Source organism: Chiloscyllium plagiosum, chromosome 25 (assembly GCF_004010195.1).
Source record: "Chiloscyllium plagiosum isolate BGI_BamShark_2017 chromosome 25, ASM401019v2, whole genome shotgun sequence".
NCBI classification, from domain to species: domain Eukaryota; kingdom Metazoa; phylum Chordata; class Chondrichthyes; order Orectolobiformes; family Hemiscylliidae; genus Chiloscyllium; species Chiloscyllium plagiosum.
The window spans coordinates 41440665-41461837 of NC_057734.1; the positions used below are offsets into that span (position 1 = coordinate 41440665).

The 21173-nt window shown below is 42.3% G+C and overlaps 1 protein-coding gene across 1 annotated transcript in view; it reads left to right on the forward strand.

Annotated features, from left to right (window-relative positions):
- Positions 1-21173, forward strand: part of LOC122562785 (RNA-binding protein Musashi homolog 1-like) — a gene marked incomplete at its 3' end in the record, with an annotated part of 143819 nt that overhangs the window by 100453 nt on the left and 22193 nt on the right. Inside the window, exon 7 of the mRNA XM_043715965.1 lies at positions 9423-9471. Coding sequence (XP_043571900.1) covers positions 9423-9471 — 49 coding nt within the window. The remainder of the gene's footprint in view (positions 1-9422; positions 9472-21173) is intronic.

Here is a 21173-nt window from a genome sequence, read left to right on the forward strand (position 1 = left end):
ATCTTAGCCTGCTGGACACACTTTCCTCATTCCTGAAGAAGGGCTTATGCCCGAAACGTCGATTCTCCTGTTCCTTGGTTGCTGCCTGACCTGCTGCACTTTTCCAGCAACACATTTTCAGCTCTGATCTCCAGCATCTGCAGTCCTCACTTTCTCCTCAGTGAATTTAAATTCCATTTTTAAAAAAAAATCAAGTTATGCAAGTGGTTTCTCTTCAGTCAATGGATTCCTGCATGAATGAAGTTTTTGATGTTGATGGGAAATAATGGGTTCACCTCAGTAACTGATTCTCTCCACAGCTGAGTTTTCCCCTCAGTTGCTATCCAGCCACACTTGGATCTCTTTTGGACACAGAACCCTGACTCTGAACTGCCCCGGTGAGCTCAAAGCCGCCTCACCACCTGCACTATGAGCAAGCAGAGCTATTGCTGAAGCTTTCTGCATGGAGTTTTGCAGAATTTTAAGGTTGCAGGAACAGCAAAGGTTTCATCCACTTTCAACTATTGAGTCATAAAACTGACTTGGTTACTTTGGAAGGCTGCAGTGGTGGGGCTGGTTAAATCACTGGTTATTGTGAGGTTGCTGTTTGCCTAACTCCATGACGACGCCAAAGGCAGCTGATGCCAAAAGGGGCACATCTCGAGCATCAGCTGAGAGCATGAGAAAATATCTAAATGTTTTTGAGACTTTTATTTTGAGGGAGATTTCCCTAGTGTTAAGGAAGGCAATCAAAGCTCTTTGTGTGCCACCCTTTTTTTTGTAAGCTGCCTTTGAATTCAGGCTGTTATTGGGAATTCTCCTAAATCCTTGTCATAGCAACCAAAAATAGTGCAATAAGAGAATAACTTGTGTTGAGAGCTGGAATCTGGTGTTTGAAGGGCTGTTAGCTCCAGTGCAGATTGACCCTGTTTCCTGAGGTCATGCCTTTCTCATGCCTTTAAAACATGGGTTCCCCTAATGTGTGGGTGTCTGAATGTATTATTATGACTGTACTGGCTGTTGGTCCTGGTTACTCTCTGACCTTTCTTCCTGCCCAGTGCTGTGCTGTTGGAGTGGCAACCAACAGGCTGTTCAACTGCATGGGGCATTTGCAGAGTAGAGTGGAGAGTCACTCCGCTGACTGAATCCATCCCCGCATAATGTTGAAGAACGCTGCAGCAATTTATGGCACTTCCATTGCCACGGAGATCAGTCAATGCAGTACACAGGCTCAAGTCAAACCTGGTCTGTTTTGTTTGGGGGAATAGCCCACTGGATGGGATAAAAATTGAAAGAATTGCGGATGTTACAAATCAAAGAGAAAAATAGAAATTGCTGGAAAAGCTTAGCAGATCTGGCAGCACCTGTGGAAAGAAATTAGAATTAACATGCCTGGCAGAGTGACCCTTCCTCAGAATACAGTTCTGAGGAAGGATCCCTCGACCCAAAAAGCTAACTCTGATTTTTCTCCACACATGCTGCCAGACCTGCTAAGCTTTTCCATGGGAATTTTGGAATGGTGGTTTTCCAAAATTTCCTTGATTCTCTTGTTGCACGATCAGACTGGAAAGTAGCAGATATAACTCCCCTGTTCAAGAAGAGAGAGAGTCATTTAAAAAAAAATCAAGATAACCAGGTAGAGTCAGCATGATTTTGTCAAAGGGAAGTAAAGTTTAACCAATTTGTTGAAATGCTTTGAAGGAGGAACATGGGGGCCCTCTTGTGGCACATTGGTAGTGTCCCTACCCCTGGATCAGAAGGGCCCAGGTTCAAGACCCACCTCTCCAGTGGTATGTAATAACATCTCTGAATAAATCGCTTAGAAAAATAGGTTAAATAAAAGAAATTTAAAAATGAAGGAGTAATATTTGCCATTGGATAAAGGCTAACCTATGGTGACCTGAATTTGGATTTCCCGAATACGTTTGAGTAAGTGCTGCATCAAAGGTTATTTGGGGGGGAAAGTTCATGGTGTAAGGGATAACTTATTTGCCTGAATAGAAGATTGGCTGGCAATAAAACAGAATATGCAGAAATAGATCCATGTCTGATCAGGATGAGATGAATGGACTCCTGCAAGTGTTTGATCCGTGCCCTCAACTCTTTAACACTTTGTTACCCTCATCTATCTAAGCCATTGATACAAAGATGTGGTAACTAAATTTGCAGATGACACAAAGATTGGTAGGAAAGTATGTTGTGAAGAAGACATATGGAAGTTGCAGATGGATGTAGATAAATTGGGCGAGTCTGCAAAAATGTGGCAGATGGAGTATAATGTGGGAAAATGTGAAGTTCACTTTAGAAGGAAGAACAAAAAAGCAGAGTATTATTAAACTGGAGAAAGATCTCCTGTAGTCAAAGGTGGAGAGGGATTTGGATGCTCTGGCATGAGTCACAAAAGATTAGTATGTGGATGCAGCATGTGACTGAGAAGGCTAATGAGATGTTATCCTATGTTTCGAGAGACATTGGGCATAAGGATGTTATGTTTCAGGGCATTGGTGAGACCACATCTCGAATACCATGTGCAGTTGTGTCTCCAGTTTTAAGGAAGGGTATAAAATGTAACAGAAGTGGTTCAGAAGAGATTTACCAGATTGATACCTGGAATGAGTGCGTTGCCTTTGAAGCTGGGTTGGATAAGCTGGGCTTGTTTCCTGTGGAGTTTAGAAGAGTGAAGGGTGATTTGGTTGAAGCATACAAGATCCTGAATGGTCTAGACCAGGGTGGAGTGGAAAGGATCTTTCCTTTTGTGGGTCAGTCCAGAAGTAAGGAGCACTATTTTAAAATTAAGGCAGATGAGTTTTTTTTGTGTTGTGCAGTAAAGGCAGTGTTATTGAATATTTTCAAGTTAAAGGTAGATTTGTATTCGGCAAGGGAAACAAAGATTGTCAGAGTTAGGTGGGACATAGAATTCCAAAATATGAGTTTATCAGCCATGATCTTATTGAATGGTGGACAACACTCAGGGGCTACCTCTGCTCCTATTTCATCTGTTCATAAGTAGCTGGTAGTGAAGAACCCACTCAGGCTGGACTATTACATTTCAAGGGTGCAGAAAAATATCTTGGGCTTCTTTAGTCTTTGGCAAAACTGACAAGGCCACACTTATCATTCATTCAAAGCATTGTTGGGCCTGTTTAAAGAATCACTGATGTTCTTGTAGTGATGTTGCTGCCTCTGGCATTGTCCAAGCATCCTATTGCCCAGTGCCACCTTGGAGAAGGACAATAGAGAACCAAGTGTGATTGAATGAGAATCTGACAAGCAAGGACTTTTCGGTCTTTTATCTCTGCAGCACTACCTGATTTTAACAGGGGTGGTAGGAGTACAGAAAAGAGGGATTCTAATTGAACTAGGCTAGGGGAAGGAAATAACCAGGAGAAAGTGAGGACTGCAGATGCTGGAGATCAGAGCTGAAAATGTGTTGCTGGAAAAGCGCAGCAGGTCAGGCAGCATCCAAGGAGTAGGAGAATCACCGTTTCGAGCATGAACCCTTCTTCAGGAAGAAGGGCTCATGCCCGAAACGTCGATTCTCCTGCTCCTTGGATGTTGCCTGACCTGCGCTTTTCCAGCAACACATTTTCAGAAGAAAATAGCCAGCCATGTCTGATTGCCTGTCCAGTGACTCTGGCTGGAAAATGTGGAAGTTGGGTAGGGCAGGATTCGAATTGTTCGTGCTACCTCATAAAACAATTAATGACTAGTTGTGAGAGGTAATGGAAGCCTGCTGGCAACCATGGAAGCATATCCCAGCATGAGTCAGCATCTTCTGGAGAGAAGTTCAGGAAAAGAGAAGAAAAAAAGCTCTATTATGCTACTGGCAGAACTGGCATGAATGAGCAGGCCTGGTCTGGTTCATTGTCCTTGAAGGAGCCTCACTGGTTGCCATGGGAGCCAGAGGCTAGGGGTCATGCTCTTTACTCCCTGTAAGGTTGATTGACTGATGTAGGGTTTAATAACGCAGCTGTAATTTTTTTTTTCTTTATCATCGTCCTTTTGGCTGGAAAATTGAAGATGACATTTAAAAAGGCCATATTACACCGCAACAGTAATGAATGAAGGCTTGTGCGTATTGTGCCGTGGGATGGAGGTTAGACCAGTGGAGTGAAAAGACAAAGCTGATGGGCCAAGTCCTTTTAATGGAGCTGCCTGTCCTCAGTTCCATGGTCTGATATGTACATAAGATTATTGCTGCTGGTTGATTCTGTATTGCCTCTTTTATCTTGGGACAAAATTGGATTTTGTTTTTGTTGCTGAAGTATTTTCTCTGAATGTTGAGGCCTTCAGTTCAAATCCAAAGCGCAATAGCAGTTTGGATCAGTAATTGTTGCCCTACTGGCACCCTGTGGGTGGTATTCTTGTCCCCCAGTTGTGGAGTGTTGGGAGGTGGCTATTCAGCAAGGGGATGGCAGCTTATGTTTTGACTTGATGGTGCGACATTGTAGCTTGAAATATTTCATTGCTTGGGCTCAACTGATCATTTTTAAATTAATTAATTTAAAATTAATTGTATCAATTTGCTTGAATATTGTAAAGCAAGTTAACACCAGGGGACCAAGTTAACAAAATGGAACCAGAATCAAAGGGGAACAAGTGTATTGTTGCTAACCAGGGCTGGTTTATATGCTTACCCAGTTGAAGCTGCAGCTCTCCCTTCATTCCCAGGGTATTGAAATACAAGTACAGGTGGTGAAGATGGTTTTTGCAGAGTAGAATTAAAATAGGATTCCCTTTAGAAAAACCTTTTTTTGAGTTGAGGAGCAGGGGCGGAGAGAGTGTGTGTGAGAGAGCACCTAATTCTCAGGCGCCAGTATCCAAAGTCCAGCTTGGCTAACAAAACCCTGCTTTCTGTGCATGACCTCTTGAGTAAAGTGGATGTGTGTGCTTTTGCACTGCAGAGTAAGCTCTGAAGAATAAATCAGTCCTTGGGGACTGGGGAGGACAAACAGCTATGTAAATGCTTTCTCAGAGGAACAATCTCAGCCTTTCACGTTGTAAATGATTGCAGAATTATTCATGCAGGAGGTATTTTCTGGCACAAAGCTGTTCCAAAGTGAGATCTGAACGATTGTGGATTGTAGTCAGTCCAGTAATTGAGGGCAAAGCTGTAATGAAATTTGAAGGTGTGTGTTAATCTACTAATATGTTGGCATTTAACTTGGGTACTAGGCACAGTTTTGTTTAACCCGTAGCTGGCAAGGCCAATTACAGCTACCCACCCCTCCCCCAATACAGGCCCATTCGAGTCCAGCTAACTTTGTAGATGCCAGGGACTGAGTCTGTCTGAACTGTCCAGTATTACTGAGTATTGGTGTATTGGAACCTTTCTTCCTAACCTGTAAAAGTCTGAGTAATTCTGGTCGCCTGCTTGTTACACCTTCCAACATTCTCTTTTAAGAGACAATGAAATTGTTGTCCACAAGAGCAATCATGTGATGCTGAAGTTTGAAGGGGTTGGGTAGGGGGTAATTGTATAACTCCCTCTTACCTCACTGAACTAGCTAGTCTCTTGTTGCTTCAATTTATCTTTCAGTTGCTACCTCTTTCTTCTCACTTTCAGGAAAGGTCCTGCTACAGTTATACACTATCTTCAATCACCCTGCTCAGCATTCATTCCGTCTCCGCCTGATGTGCTCTCTCTCTCTGTCTCTCTGTCTGTCTCTCTCTCTCTCTCTCTCTCTCGTCTCTCTGTCTCTCTCTCTCTCTCTCTCTCTGTCTCTCTGTCTCTCTGTCTCTCTGTCTCTCTGTCTCTCTGTCTCTCTGTCTCTCTGTCTCTCTGTCTCTCTGTCTCTCTCTCTGTCTCTTTGCTGGTGTGTATCTGATTTGTTTTCTCTATTGCTTGTGTGATACAGTTTATGTCTGGAGAGAATAGGCTGCTTTGTTTTTCTTGCTGTTTAGTGCTGCTTGTCACTCCCAAAGGAACAGGTATCATAGTGATCAGAAAAGCTTTGGTTTGATAAAATTCAAACAGGGTGAAGTATGAAACTAATGGTCAGCCCCTTGTCTTGAACACAGGCATTTCCACAGTCAAGGAATATCTGGTCCACAGTACCTGTGCTGGTATTGCTGAAAATTGAGAGGCACTGTGTACCTGCAGTGCCACTGTTGAGTAAAGTGTGATGCACAATACCTGTGGCAGCAGACCCGCGGAATGTGCACTCTCCTGTTAGTTGCGAGATCAGAGTGTTTATAAAGCTGCTGCTTTGTATGGAAATCCTTCTATAATTGAAAAAGAGCTTAATGCTGCTACACACTGACATTCTTTGTGGCTGACTCAGCCAGTGGCACACATGGTAAGGTGCAGCTTAGACTGTAATGTGACGTCTATTTGCACAGCTTAGGGCCTTAAAAAGCAGGGATTGAATCGGATTCCGAGCAAGAAGACTTTGGCAGAAGGAAAGGAAGGGAGGAAGTGTAAAAAAAAAACCAAACAGCGTAATGTGGTATTAAACCTGAAACTTCTTAAAGAGACATGCTCCTTATTCAAATCAATAATCAGTCACTGATTTAAAACCCTCAAAGGTGTTATGCTGGGTTCTGAAACTCTTGCCAGCTTCATTCTGGTGACCAGGCAGTGTGCAGGAGTTATCCGGGATGACCTAAAGTGCTTTACCCTTCCTGGAATGCTTGTTATGTGTTGGAATATCTTGGAATACTGAAGGCCTGTTACAGAAGGCTACTTCCTGCCAACACTTGCATTTTGAAAAAAAAGACCCACTGCAGCATCATTTAGAGGAATCACTGCTATTTAGCATATTTGTATTTCTTTTTCTGCTTTTTAAAAACAAAAGAATTTCAGCCTCATACACTGAAAATTGAAAGTAGACTTGAGTGGTATTTGATGTAAAGATTGGAAGGTCAGTGTCACTCACTGCCTGCGCCCCAGACCCCACACGCCAAATTTATTGCTAAGCTATGGTTTTGTTTTAGGACAGCATGGCACATCACATTAGGTACTTGCAAACCTTTGTGACTTCTTTGGTGGTAAACTTAGTCTCAACAACAAGATCTTTCATTTGTATAGCACTGCTAACCAGCAAAACATCCCAATGTGCTTCCAATATAGCTCAGAAATGAGTCAGGAGCCAGATAGAGCGAAATAATGAAAGCCTTGAGAGCGTCAGTGAACCTACTCACGGAGAGATGTCTGAACACAGGAATTCTATGGCTCTTTTCCTACCTTTACCAATACCAACTGCACCATTCTGTGCCACACCCTTCAAAGAAGTGCAAATTTATTCTGATGCAGAAGAAGGCCTTTTGACCCATTCTGCCTGCACCATCTCTCTGAGCATTTTAACTTAATACCAATTTCCTGCCTTTTTTCTGTAACCCTGCATGTTATCTACATAGAAGTTACCACACAATGCTCTCTTGAATGCCTCAATTGAACCTGCCACACTTTTAGGCAGTGCATTCTATATCCTAACTACTTGCTCCACGCAAGTGTTTTTCAATTTGCATTTGCTTATTTTGCAAAACATTTTTAAAAATATGCCCTCTGGGTCACAATCCACTTGATTGGGAAAATGTCTCCCTTTCCTTTCTATCCAGACCCTCCAGGATTTTGAAAAATTCTACTACATCTCATCTTTCACTTCTACCCTCCAGAGAAAACAGTCCTAACTTCTCCAATCTTTTCTCTCAGTTGAGGTGTCTCACTCTTGAACCATTCGCAGAACTTTTTCTGCACTGTTTTCAATGCTTTAACAATGTTTTTAAAGTGTGGCACTTAGAGCTGTGCACACACCTCCAGCTGAGTCCTTACTGGCGTCTTGTATAAGTCCATCATAAATGCCCAGCTCTTGTACTCTGTGCCTCTATTTGTGAAGCCTATAATATTGTATGCTTTACTAACAGCTCTTTCTACTTGTCCTGGTACCTTTAATGACTAATGTGTATTAGTCACTCAGATCTCTGCTCCTGCACACCCTTTAGAATAGTGTCTTTTATTTTATACTGTCTTTCAATTACTTTTTTGTATTAAAATACATCACATCACACCTCTGTGCGTGGAACTTTATCTGCCATCTATTCAGTCACTCCGCCAGTAGATCATTGTCCTTTTGAAATTATATACTGTGTTCTCCTCTCAGATCTCCCAAATTTTGCATTGTCCACAGACTTTACGATTGTCCTCTGCATGCCAAGATCTAGATCATTAAAATATATCAGGAAAAGCAAGAATCCCAATACTGACCTTTGGGAATTCCACAACAAACCCATTGACTGTTGCAGTTTCCTATTCCTCAGTCAATTTTATGTTCACTTTATTGCTTCTATTATCCTGTGACCTGTTAACTTTTCCCTCAAGTTTGTGTGACACTATTTTATGCCTTTTATGCCATGTACACTATATCAGCAGCCTTCCCCTCATGAATCCTCCCTGGCACCTCCAATAAGTTAGTTAGATGTGATTTTCCCTTAGCAGACCCAAGCTGACTCTTCCAACTGCTTCCACATTTTTATAGGTGGCTATTAATTCTATTCTGAATAATTGTTTCCAGACATTTGCCCAACTTTCTCTTTTCTCCATTCCTGGGTTTCTTGCTGAGAAAATCACTCTGGTTACCCCTTGTTGTGAGAGCAAATAATGAATGTCAGCAGGTCATTTGGCTGTAGGACTGTACAGTTGAGTTAGGTCCTGCCCTGGTTGAGTATTGCTCCTTAGGACCACTTTGCTACATTAAAGGACCTATATAAATGCAAGATGTTGTTAGTCACAAGTGCGCTTTGTTTCAGAAAGCACTGAATGACAATCTGGAAGGGAAGGAGTCAAACAAGGCAGATTTTCTGCCCTTTCCCCAGTTGACACTGGAGTAAATTCTAGAATTGGTGACACAGTATCTGGCTTGTTGCTGTCGGGCTGGGGATTGAATCTGGGATCATCCTTATCTCACAAGCTCACATATTCACTGAACTATTCGGGCAGTTGCGACATCCACAAATTTGGAATCATTCCTGTGGCCATAGTGCAGCTTTCACAGATGCTTTCTCTATAATCCACTCCTCAACCCAAGGCCTTTTATAAAGGGAGATCTAAACTCAAACATCTTGCTGATTGCCCAGTGCCACTAGAATTTCTGGAGTACGTTTTATCTTTCTCTTTCACTGGCTCACTACATGGGTGAGATTGAAGGGGGGGGAACAAAAGGCAAATAACACTAAACTGATGCAAAAGTGGTAAGTACTAGAAATGCATAGGCCAGTCAGTATCTGTAAACAGTGATTCAGATGATAGGCTCTTTATTATAGCATGTTTCATGGGAATCGATCAATGTTACACTATGGGAATAGGCCTACCAGTCCATTTACCCACGATGTTCCATTACTGTCAGCTCACTAGGGTCTTTTACTCAATACATTGCCAGCTGCAGACTGCCAAACTTGGGATTGTCTAGAGGAAGTATTATGATGCCTTATTTTTTTCCCAACAGGTAGATGATGCAATGCTGATGTTTGACAAGACGACCAATCGACATCGAGGTAAGTGTCTGGTTTGAGTTCACTTTTTCATTGTTTTGCTGAGATTGATCTGCATGGTGGATGTGGTTTCATGAATTCTGCACTTGCTTTTCAAATGGGCACAACCGGGAATCCTAATCTGAGCAAAGCAAGTGTTTGAATTCGAGTTGCTGTCCCACCCCTTTCCCTGAATTTTTTATATAAGTTGTTGCTTGTACTCAAGAAGGCTGAAATCTATAGCTTTAAAAAAAAACTTTCAAATATATTTAGCCATTTCCATCTCTTCATACTGAAGAATTCATCTCCTTTACACTGCGTATTTCACTTCTGTTAATACTATATAGTATGCGTCTATAATGTATAGTGCAAAGGAAGTTGCATCTATTTATATTATCCTTGAAGCTAAACCCTGAGTCCATGGGTCTGATTTACTCCTTGATTCCTGTTCACAGCCGTACAGCTCCATCACAGTGAGGGCCATCAGGGACAGAGGAGACTGAGGATTTCATTCCATCCTGTAATGCACTGTCCAACACATTTGTGTAAAATTCCTGTGTGTGCTGTATTTACATAGTTGCTCACCAGGAGAGAAAGCATGTGAGTAATGGAGCAAAAGAGAGAAACTCTGTGGCAGAGAATAAGAGAAATGTAGAGTAGATGGAAAAGAGTGAGAGAGATGAGAAACATTGTTGTGTTCCCTTTAGCAGTGCATGAACCATCTAATGATTGGAAAAAGATGATGGCTGACAGGAGTATTATTAACTAATACAGATAGTGATGCTGTGATGTTGTGTTCTCACTGACTGATGTCTCTATTAACACCAGTGACCCGTAACACCCAATATCAAAATGTACCAATATTACGTAAAGTAGTTTAACAAACGCAATGACTTTGTTTAAAAGCTGACATTCTTGCGTTGTTGACATTAATCAGTGAATACCTCAAATTAATGTCTCCAGAATCTCATTATAGCATAGCCTTTAGGCAGATGCTTAAAAGTCTAAAGTGTTAACATGCTCAGTAGCACTTTGAGTAGAACAGAACCATACAAGCTAGATGATCCCAGCTTGATTACCCAGTGTCTGCTGAGTCAGCCAGCTTAGCCTTGTGGTAACTACTGGGTTGAGGTGATTTAAGTATAAGAAAATAATTAACATTTGTATCGTGCCTTTCATGACCTCTGAAATGTTGGCCTTGCTAATGACCTAACAATGAGCAAGAACAACATATATTGCTGAAAAAAAATGATGTTGAAGCTGTTCATCTTGTATTCATCAGGAGAGATGCAAAAGTGCCATATTTCAAAGGAATCAACAATCTGGTCTTCCGCAAATTACCTTGAAAGAACAAAATCTCTCAAAATATGGGCAACACATGAAGTTAGATGTTTCATGCTGCTGCTAGCAGTAACAACATCAGTGATGTTCTCCACTAACAGGATCCTGCCCTCCACATAAATAATTAATGTGGTTTATGAATTTCAGTGCGGGTGCACAGGTTGTTCTGTTTCAATGACTGATGGGATCATATCAAGTAGCATGGCAGTTTGGCTGTTAGTGATAGGTGGAGCTTGTGAAACTGAGCATAGAGTCAAATAGAACATCGAACGTTACAGTGCAGTGCAGTCCAGGCCCTTCAGCCCTCGATGTTGCGCTGATTTGTGGAAACAATCTGAAGCCCATCTAGCCTACACTGTTCCATTTTCATCCATATGTCTATCCAATGACCATTTAAATGCCCGTAAAGTTAGCGAGTCTACTACTGTTGCAGGCAGTGCATTCCATGCCCCTAATATTGAGTAAAGAACTACTTCTGACCTTTGTCCTATATCTATCACCCCTTAATTTAAAGCTATATCCTCTCGTGCTAGCCATCACCATCCGAGGAAAAAGGCTCTCCCCATCCACCCTATCTAACCCTTTGATTATCTTGTATGTCTCAATTAAGTCACCTCTCTATTGAAAACAGCCTCAAGTTCCTCAGCCTTTCCTCGTTAGACAATAGTTGCAGGAGTAGGTCATTCTGCCCTTGGAGCCAGCACCACCATTCATTGTGATCATGACTGATCATCCTCAATCAGTATCCTGTTCTTGCCTTATCCCCATAACCCTTGATTCCACTATCCTTAAGAGCTCTATCCAACTCTTTCTTGGAAGTATCCAGAGACTTGGCCTCCACTTGGGGCAGAGCATTCCATACACCCACCACTCTCTGGGTGAAGAAGTTTCTCCTCAACTCTGTTTTAAGTGGCCTACCCCTTATTTTTAAACTGTGTCCTCTGGTTCGGGATCTTCCCTTCCCTTCCCTTCCTTCCATACTGGGCAACATTCTAGTAAATCTCCTCTGATTCCTCTCCAAAGCTTCCACATCTTTCCGACAATGTAGTGACCAGAACGGAACGTCACACTCAAAGTGCTGCATACCAGAGGTTTGTAAAGCTACAGCATGACCTTGTGGCTCCAAAACTCAATCCCTCTACCAATAAAAGCTAACACACCGTATACTGTCTTAACAAACCTATCAATCTGGTTGGCAACTTTCAGGGATCTATGTACATGGACACAGAGTTCTCTCTGCTCATCTACACTACCAAGAATCTTACCATTACTCTGCATTCCTGTTGCACCTTCCAAAGTGAATCACCTCACACTTTTCCGCATTAAACTCCATTTGCCACCTCTCAGCCCACCTCTGCAGCTTGTCTATGTCCCTCTGTAACCTGCAACATCCTTCACTATCCATAATTCCACTGACCTTAGTGTTATCCGCAAATTTACTAATCCATTCTTCTACACCCTCAGCTAGGTCATTTATAAAAATGACAAACAGTAGTGGCCCCAAAACAGATCCTTGCAGCACACCACTAGTAACTGAACTCCAGGATGAACATTTCCCATCACCCTCTGTCGTCTTTTAACTAGCGAACTTCTGATCCAATCCGGTAAGTTACCCTCAATCCCGTGTCTCCGTAATTTGTTCAATAGCCTACCGTGGGGAACCTTATCAAACGCCTGACTGAATTCCATATAAGCTGAAAATGTGTTGCTGGAAAAGCGCAGCAGGTCAGGCAGCATCCAGGGAACAGGAGAATCGACATTTTGGGCATAAGCCCTTCTTCAGCCTTCCTGAATAAGGGCTTATGCCCGAAACGTTGATTCTCCTGTTCCCTGGATGCTGCCTGACCTGCTGCGCTTTTCCAGCAACACGTTTTCAGCTCTGATCTCCAGCATCTGCAGACCTCACTTTCTCCTCCTGAATTCCATATAAACCACATCAACCTCTTTGCCCTCATCACCTGTTTTGTCACCATGTCAAAGAACTCAATAAGGTTTGTGAGGCATGACCTACCCTTCACAAAACGGTGTTGACTATCCCTATTCAACTTATTCCTCTCTGGGCGACTATAAATCTGATCTCTTATAACCTTTTCCAACACTTTACCCACAACCGAAGTAAGGCTCACTGGTCTTTAATTACCAGGGTTGTCTCTACTCCCATTCTTGAACAAGGGGACAACATTTGCTATCCTCCAGTCTTCTGTCTGCAGGAATAGTGTCAATGACGACATAAAGATCAAAGACAGGCTCTGCAACCGCCTCCCTGGCTTTCCAGAGAATTCGAGGATAAATCCTACCCGGCCCAGGGGACTTAACTAATATTAAACATTTACAATAGTTCAGCACTTGCTGACCATCTAGAGTGTGTTAAGAATTACATCGACAATCAGTCAGGCTTGTAGTATGGTTTACTTGCCCTTAATGAAAGCTACACAAAATCATGTGCATAGACCAACATCTTAATCAGAGTTGACTTGTCAATCAATCATCTCATACATTATAAATTGTTGCTCCCTTTGAAATTTGGATTTCTTGTGTCTGTCCTATTGAGTACAACGTGAAAAGGCTCAACAACAGCAGTACTCAAGCGATACCAAGAGACTATTTTGAAGAGAAAATAAATAAATAATATTGGGAACAAGAATCCTCAGTCATTGAGTCCTACAGCATGGAGACGGGCAGTTTGGCCCAAACTGGTCCATGCTGACCAAAATGCCCGTCAACGCTAACCCCATTTCCCTGCACTTGGCCCATATCCTTCTAAACCTTTCCTATCCATGTATTTATCCAAATGCCCTTTAAATGTTGTTAATGTACCCACCTCAACCCATTTCCGCTGGCAGCTCATTCCATATACATACCACCCTCTGTGTAAAAAAAAAGAGTTGTCCCTCAGGTTCCCTTTTATTCTTTCCCCTCTAACCTTAAACAGATGTCCTCAAGACCTCAATTTCCCCAACCCTGGGAAAAAGAGTGAGTGCATTCACCCTCTCCATGTCTATCATGATCTTATACATTTCTGTCAGACATTTCCCTCCTCCCCCCACACCCCCATCTTCTGCGATCTAAAGAAAGAAGTCCTAGCTTGTCCAACCTCTCCCTATAACTCAGCTCATTGAGTCCTGTCAACACCTTTACAAATTTCTTCTGCACTCCTTCCAGTTTAATAATATCCTTCCTATAACAAAGTGACCAGAACCGAACACAATACTCCAATTGTGGCCTCACCAACATCCTGTACAGCTGCAACATAACTTCCCAACGTCTATGCTCAGTGCCCTGACTGATGAAGGCCGGTGTGCCAAGAGCCTCCTTCACTGCCTTGTCTATCTGTGACTCCACTTGGAGTGCACTTGACCTCCAAGGTCCCTCTGTTCCTCTATACTCCTTAAGGCCCTACCATTCATCAAGAAACTTCTGCCTTGATTTTACTTTTCAAAATGCAAGACCTCATACTTATCTATCTTAAACTCCCTTTGCCATATCTTGGCCCACTTCCCCAGCTGATCGAAGTCCTGTTGCAGTTTCTGATAACCTTCTTCACTGTCCATGATATCTCCGGTTTTAGTGTCATCTGCAAACTTACTAATCATGCCTTGTACATTCCCATCCAAATCATTGATACAGATAACAAACAGTAATGGACCCAGTACCAACCCTGAGACACTTCACTAGTCACAGGCCTCCAGTCCAATAAGCATCCTTCCACGATTACCCTCTGTTTCCTACCATCAAGCCAAGTGTGTAACCAGTTTGCTAGTTCCCCCTAGATTCCATGCGATCTAACCTTCCAGAGCAGCCTACCATGTGGAACCTTATCAAAGATCTTACGGAAATCCATATCGACTATGTCCACCTGCTGTGCTTTTCCAGCGCCATATCTTTCAACTACGTCCACCGCCCTGCCTGTATCAACCTTGCTGGTCACTTCATCAGGAAACTCTTAACAAAATTTGTGAGTAATTATCTCCCATGCACAAAGCCATGCTGACTATTCCTATTCAAATCCTGTCTTTCCAAAACTTCCCTGAGCTGAACTTTATTCACCACATCTGAACAAGTACACTCCCTCTCTCCTTTTGTTTGCCCAGTGATGCTGAACCCAGCTTTAGGATCCCATCTACTGTTCAACAGAAACCATTTAACTCAGCACAAGTCCAGAATTGGTGGGAGAAGACTGTCTGTTGAATGACTTAATTTCTCCTCTGCTGCCAGTGATTGTTACTGGAATCTTAATGTAGGTGGAAGTAAATACTGCAAGAGGCTAATTTGACTGGATGTAAGGGCAGGATTCAAAAGCTCCAAAAGACATGACGTGAATTTGGGACTAATTGGCAACTGCACAAGGAAGTTGAATTGAATCTGGAACTGAACAGTGCTTACAGGAAGCAAATGTTTGTTTGATTAGGCTTGTGCAGATGGGAATTGTCCATTCACCAGCTAATAACTAATTCACTGTTGAGCCTGATATTAGTTAACTAATAATGTCACCAGTTGTTCTTCATTGGGGTACCTTGCCCACTTTGAGGTTCATTGGAAAGGGGTGCTGAGCATTTTATCAGCTACTATAATATTGGGGGAAGGTTGGTAGAAGCGAGAAGTAGGGGGGCTCAGTTTCAAAATAAGAGGTCACTCATTACATTCAAAGATGAGGAGGATTCTGTGAGGGCCATTTGTTTTTTTTGGAATTCTCTTCCCCAGAGAGCAATAGAGACTGGGTCATTGAATAGAATCAAGGCTGAGATAGGTATTTAATCTGGAAGGGAGTCATTGCTTAAGTGGGCAGACCGACTGGAAGAATTTAGTTAGGTCTTGTTCCGATCAACTATAATTTTATTGAATGGCAGAGCAAGCTCGATGACCCTTCTATCCAATTCCTGCCTATTCTCATGTTCTTGTATCATTGTAATGAAGGAAACTGATTGTAAACGTATTAAGTTCTCTCAAATAACAATGTGATAATGGCCAGACAATATACTTAGTTCAACCTACATGAATTACGATATGTGTATTGGTCAGGACAAGGAGATCTGCTCTCCCAGTAATCAAATGGGATCTTGTATTTTCTTCTGAAATTTAACGTCCTATCAAAAATACATTTAATAACACGTTCCTGGTGCTGCATTAACGTGTCTGCCAGGATTAAGTACTCAAAGCTCTGAGTGGGACTTGAACCCGCAATCTTCCGTTTCTGAATTGAGAGTACAACTCACTCAACCACCTGTGAGTGTGTCGCTCACAGTCAGTAATTTACTTGGTGTTTTGGAAACCGTGGACATGTTCTGTTACAGTTAGGAGAAGGAGGTTATTAAAATGCTTCCTGGCAGAACTTAATGTAATTTTTGAAAGGGAGCTGGGAATAATTGGATGGGACATGATGTCTGGGAATGAAAGGGGGAGAAAAGCTAGCTTTCTAAACAGCTGGATGGATTACAAGGCCCAAACAAAGAGCAGATTGTCAGGCTGAAGGCGTTGTGTTCTAAGAGAAGCCTGAGATAAAAAAAAGCCCCAAATGAATGCTGTCATGTGAGCCTCTAACCTGTTTGCTGATTGTTTTCAGTATTCATCCCAGGTTTCAGCAGCCTTGATCCCAGCATTAATGTAATCCTTTGCTGCTACTGACACTGAATGACTTGAGTTGTCCTGTGTTACAGCTCTGTGCCTCTGAGGTTCTGTGGGTTTATTTGTGTCTTGTAAACCTTTACCCAACCCAATCTCTCAGCACTTCCCTGCCCTAACCATTCTCCTTGTTCCTTTCACTCACTCACTTGCTCACTTTCACACAGGAACAATCTCTGGTTTTCTGGTTGTTTAGTTTTTGATCTTCTCTAGTCTTTCCCCTGTCACTCACCTTTCATCTGATTTCTCCCAAACTCTCACTCTAACTATTCCTATTCTCTCTCCAGTCTCCAACTGTTACATACTAGGTTCTCGATATGACTTTCTGAATGTCTTACTGTTTTATTTGTTTGTCTCTGAGGTGTATATGATACTAGTGTAATGTTATCAAGGACAGTCCCTCAGATCAAAGATTCTGGCAGAATGATAGTGAAAAGGTTGACTGTTAGGCAAATCATGCAGAGAAATCATGCTGTACAGACTGAGAGAAGAGGGAGAGAAATGTTTAAGACTGGAGGGGAAGAGGAAAAGAGTGCTAAATGACTGAGGGAAGACAGAGAGAATGATGTACTGATTGAAGGGGAAAGAGATAGGGAGAGCACTGTATGTACTTGGAGTGATGGGGAGAGAGAATGTTGCACAGACTGAAAGTAAGGAGGGAGGTGCGGAGAATGTCAAATGGAGCAGATTTGCAGCCATATAGACTGATGGGGTAGGAGAAAGAGCACAGCATATGGCCTTAAAGAGAATGAGAAAAAGCCCATGAAATAATGTGGAGGACAGGGAGAATGACGTATGGACTTGGTGGGGGTGGGCGATGTGGTACATTGTGGGCATTGTACAGATTGGAGTGTGGGGGAGGGTTGGGGGTATGGCGGGTAAAAAGCCCACCATAAAGGCATGATTGGGGAGGAGGTGGGAAGAACATAGTACAGTCTTGATAGGTAGTCATAACTGTCTGTCTTACCAATACAATGAAAGGGAAATATTAATAGTATGCTGAGCATTCATTCTGGGGGTCTCGATTACTTCTTAGATGAAGTGTTGTGTTCAGTAGGTCTTTGATATGTATTTAAATATGAATTAACAGTAGAATGCATACCATTGGCAGGTATTTGCATAAATAGCCTGATTCATTGGCTACTTGGTTCTACTGAAGTGAAGAAAGGGTTACAAATCACTTTGAACTGGGACAATCTTGTGTATCAGGATTTAGCCAAAACTGACAATATTCACCACATTGAAATGTTGTTGCTCTGCGTAGCTGACAAAAGGTTTACAAATCTCGATCTTCAAGGCTCCAGTGGACTCCGATCATCTGCACTGAGACAGGGCTTCATTCGGTCCTACTGAATGGCCCAGCTCCAGCTGTAAAAGATTACTCCTCAGGTTTTGGATTCCCACAAATTCCTGTCATTGTTTTAAACATCTAAATTTGATCACCCATCATACCGGTAAACTTTGAGGGGCAACAAGCCACATCTATCAGTTTATTACAACTTTAAAACCAAAATGAATTAAAAGTCCTTTCCTTGCCAACTCTGCTATGAGTAACATTCTGCTTGCAGAGAGCCTTCAGGGGTGTATGGTGGGTGACCTACACTGACTGGATCTATATAAGCTCCTGAGGCTGCAGAGCAGAGGTACTGGTTTGCCTAATTAGAGAGACAGTCAGTTGGCTCTAAAAACATAAAGCTTCCTTGCTCTGCGGAGACTGATGAATTGCTTGTGACAGCCAGTGGCTTCAGAGTAAATCCAGGCTGGGTAAACGTAGGTCAAACTTGCTGACACCAGCCCATTGTCCAGGGAATGCTTTACTCGGCATGGCGAACATCGCAGTTTGGAGCTTCTCCACTATTTTCTCAGTATGTCGAGTGCTCGGTTTAAACTGATGTGCTGTACACCTTTTGGTATAGTCCAGTTTAGAAATTTTGAAAGTGGTTCTTCCTGGGCCACTGTGAATGTTTGCCCAGATGCCTTCGGGGTCTAATGGTGTTGGGGGAAGGCAATTGATTTTTGTAGGGGGGCGGGTTGAAAAAGATTGTAATTATTTCCTTGCTCAAAAAGGGTTGGAAGAGGCTGTGGTTGAGCATAAACACTGAAAGGCATAGTTCTGTTCTCTAAAAACCATGTAATTCGATATGAAGTGTATTTGAATCAAATCTACATTGAATGACAGCTGTTATGTGTTGTCACAGACTGTCAAGTGAGAGGTGGATAGCTAGCTCAGGAGATGGGGAAATTGGATGCAAATGTTTACTGTGCATGTTGGGCAGAAAGGGTCTTAGTTGCTGGGGAGAGAAAGTTCTGATATTTAGTTTGCAGCAAGGCATCAGGGTGGGGAAGGTTTGGTGTGTGTGGTGGGGTCTTTATAAGTGGAACAGTAACAATCCTTGATAAGGGGGACCATCAGTCTACTCAGCTCATTAAAGCTCTCTTCAGCATGCCAGGGAATGACTCGTTAGCCACTGCTGGCTGGTGCCTACTTATCATAGTGGCATGTTGGAGAGAGATGGGGTAATAATGTTGGGGTTGGGCAAGGTTGGGTGACAATTAATATAAAGATCCAATGTCAAAATGGTCCAAATTCTGGAGTTTAGTATTTCAGCCGTAAGGATGCTAAAATGGTCCAAAGTAGCTTTGTATATTGTGCTAGAGCTCCTGACTGGTTTACTGCTGTCCTTTAGAGAAGCTCTGGTCTGGTCTGTAGGTGACTCCAGCCTTTTTAAAAAGTGCAGTAGCCTAGCAACCACGCTCATTAGGGAACAGTATTAAATGCAATCATACCGGCATTCTTAGATCAAACATTGAAATAAGTGTATCCAGTTTTCACATTAAAAGATTATTTTTCTTTTTAATGATAAAAGGTTTAAGTAAAGACAGCCTAAAAAAATTGTCATTAATTGATCAGGCTGTGGGCACCCTCTGTTTGAAGTCTGGCCTCTTTGACCCCTGACCTCCCTTAATGACTCAACCCTAGCCCCTGAATACACAGATTAAACTCCATCCAGCATTGCCACATCTGTCGCAGTAATTTGGGAATGAGGCGTGTAGCCATGGCAACGTGACTGGAGCTGTCCGTCATCACAATATATTAACAGCAGGCAAGCAGGCCAGGCTTCCTTGTGCAAGCTGGACTTTGCAATTATCAGGTTAATGTGGCAGGACAGACTCTCAGACACACAAGCAGAAAGAGACAGACTCTGAGACAGACACACAGGTTGCTAAAAGGCAAGTATTTACATACAACAAAAGAAAATGTTCCAGTTGTAAATTGCTTTCCAGCAGAAAGAAAACTGATTCTCATAGAACTTTGAGTCAAAGTTATGGATTGTGAAAGTTCTCTCCATAAACCACCTTCCCACTGGTAAGTAAACAGGAACAAGCATTCATTTAAATAGTGCCTTTCACTAACGACCAGTTTTTGTGGTGCAGGGAAGCGTCTGAGGATGTGTAAAATGGTGGGTGAGACTTAGGTATGGAAGAGCTGACTTCCATTTCTGCCAGATCCAATATTTGCCGGCGGAGAATAGGGGAGGGTGGGGAAGGGAATTCCACACACTCGAGATAATTTGAATTTAGTCCTGAATTCAAACAGACCCCCTTTTGGCGGTTCCAAGAGCCTTAACCTGTGGATTGAGTAGGTGCAAGTGTGTATCGCTGCCATATTGGAAGATTTTTAAAAAAATTCTTTTGTTCCTTAAACTATTTTTTTAAAAAAAGGTTGACTTGTCACTGAATGTTTATAATTAAAATCTTCTGCTGAACTGTTTTAATCATTAGGCCATCTGGAGCAGGTTAATAAAATAAATTTGGTCATGCAATTTAAATAGACTTATTTGTTGACATTTGTCTAAGGGCTGTTGTTATGTCTTTGAGGGTTTGGCTGAATTTCAATTATGTCAGCAGGAATTCATTTTGATTGACAGTTTAAAGAGACTATTAAAGGATTAGCTGTATTTGCAGCGTCTGAATTGAAGTTTATTCATATCCAAGATTAGCCACTGAGATTTAAAATCTTTGATTGGGTTTATGAGTGAAAGATCTTTTCACAATCAAGTGTGCAGGGCATGAGAGCTTATATAAGACTGTTAGAAGTTTGTTTACTTTCCATTGCACCTTGGATGCTGAGGTTTACTCATGTTGGATGCCGGGTAATTGGATATGAAGGACCATGTGAGTGAATGAGGGGACATGAGGCTTAATGGCCTAGCAACTTCTAAATCTCCCAAGGAATTGAGGCAGACCTTCCAGACAGCCTTCCTTGACATTCAAATGCCCCAGTGACTGCTTATACTGAGACTCTGAATTGGTGGGTCCAAATCCATACCATACCTATCTCTCCAATTCCAGTGCAAAACAAATTCTCACTATTTGGTGCATTTTGTTTTTACTGAGGTAGGTCCAGCAAGTCAGCAAGTTTCAAGCTATCAGCCTTAGTAGAACAAAATCCGACCACAAGTGTTTTGTGGCTTGTGGATAGTTGTTGAATTACAACTACTGATACTGGGACTTGACAGGCCATTCCCTATGAAGCGAGAGCCAACCTGTCTGTATCAGTGGTGCTGACGTGGAGGTGGTAGAGAGCTTCAAATTTCTAGGAGTAAATGTCACCAACCATCTGTTCTGGTCTATTCACTTTGACCCTGCAGTCACGAAAGCACACCAAAGCTTCTACTTCCTCAGAAGGCTATGGAAATTTGGCATGTCCACAATGATGCACGGGTGCTGGCAGGTGGGACGAGATTGGGGTGGGATATCTTGTT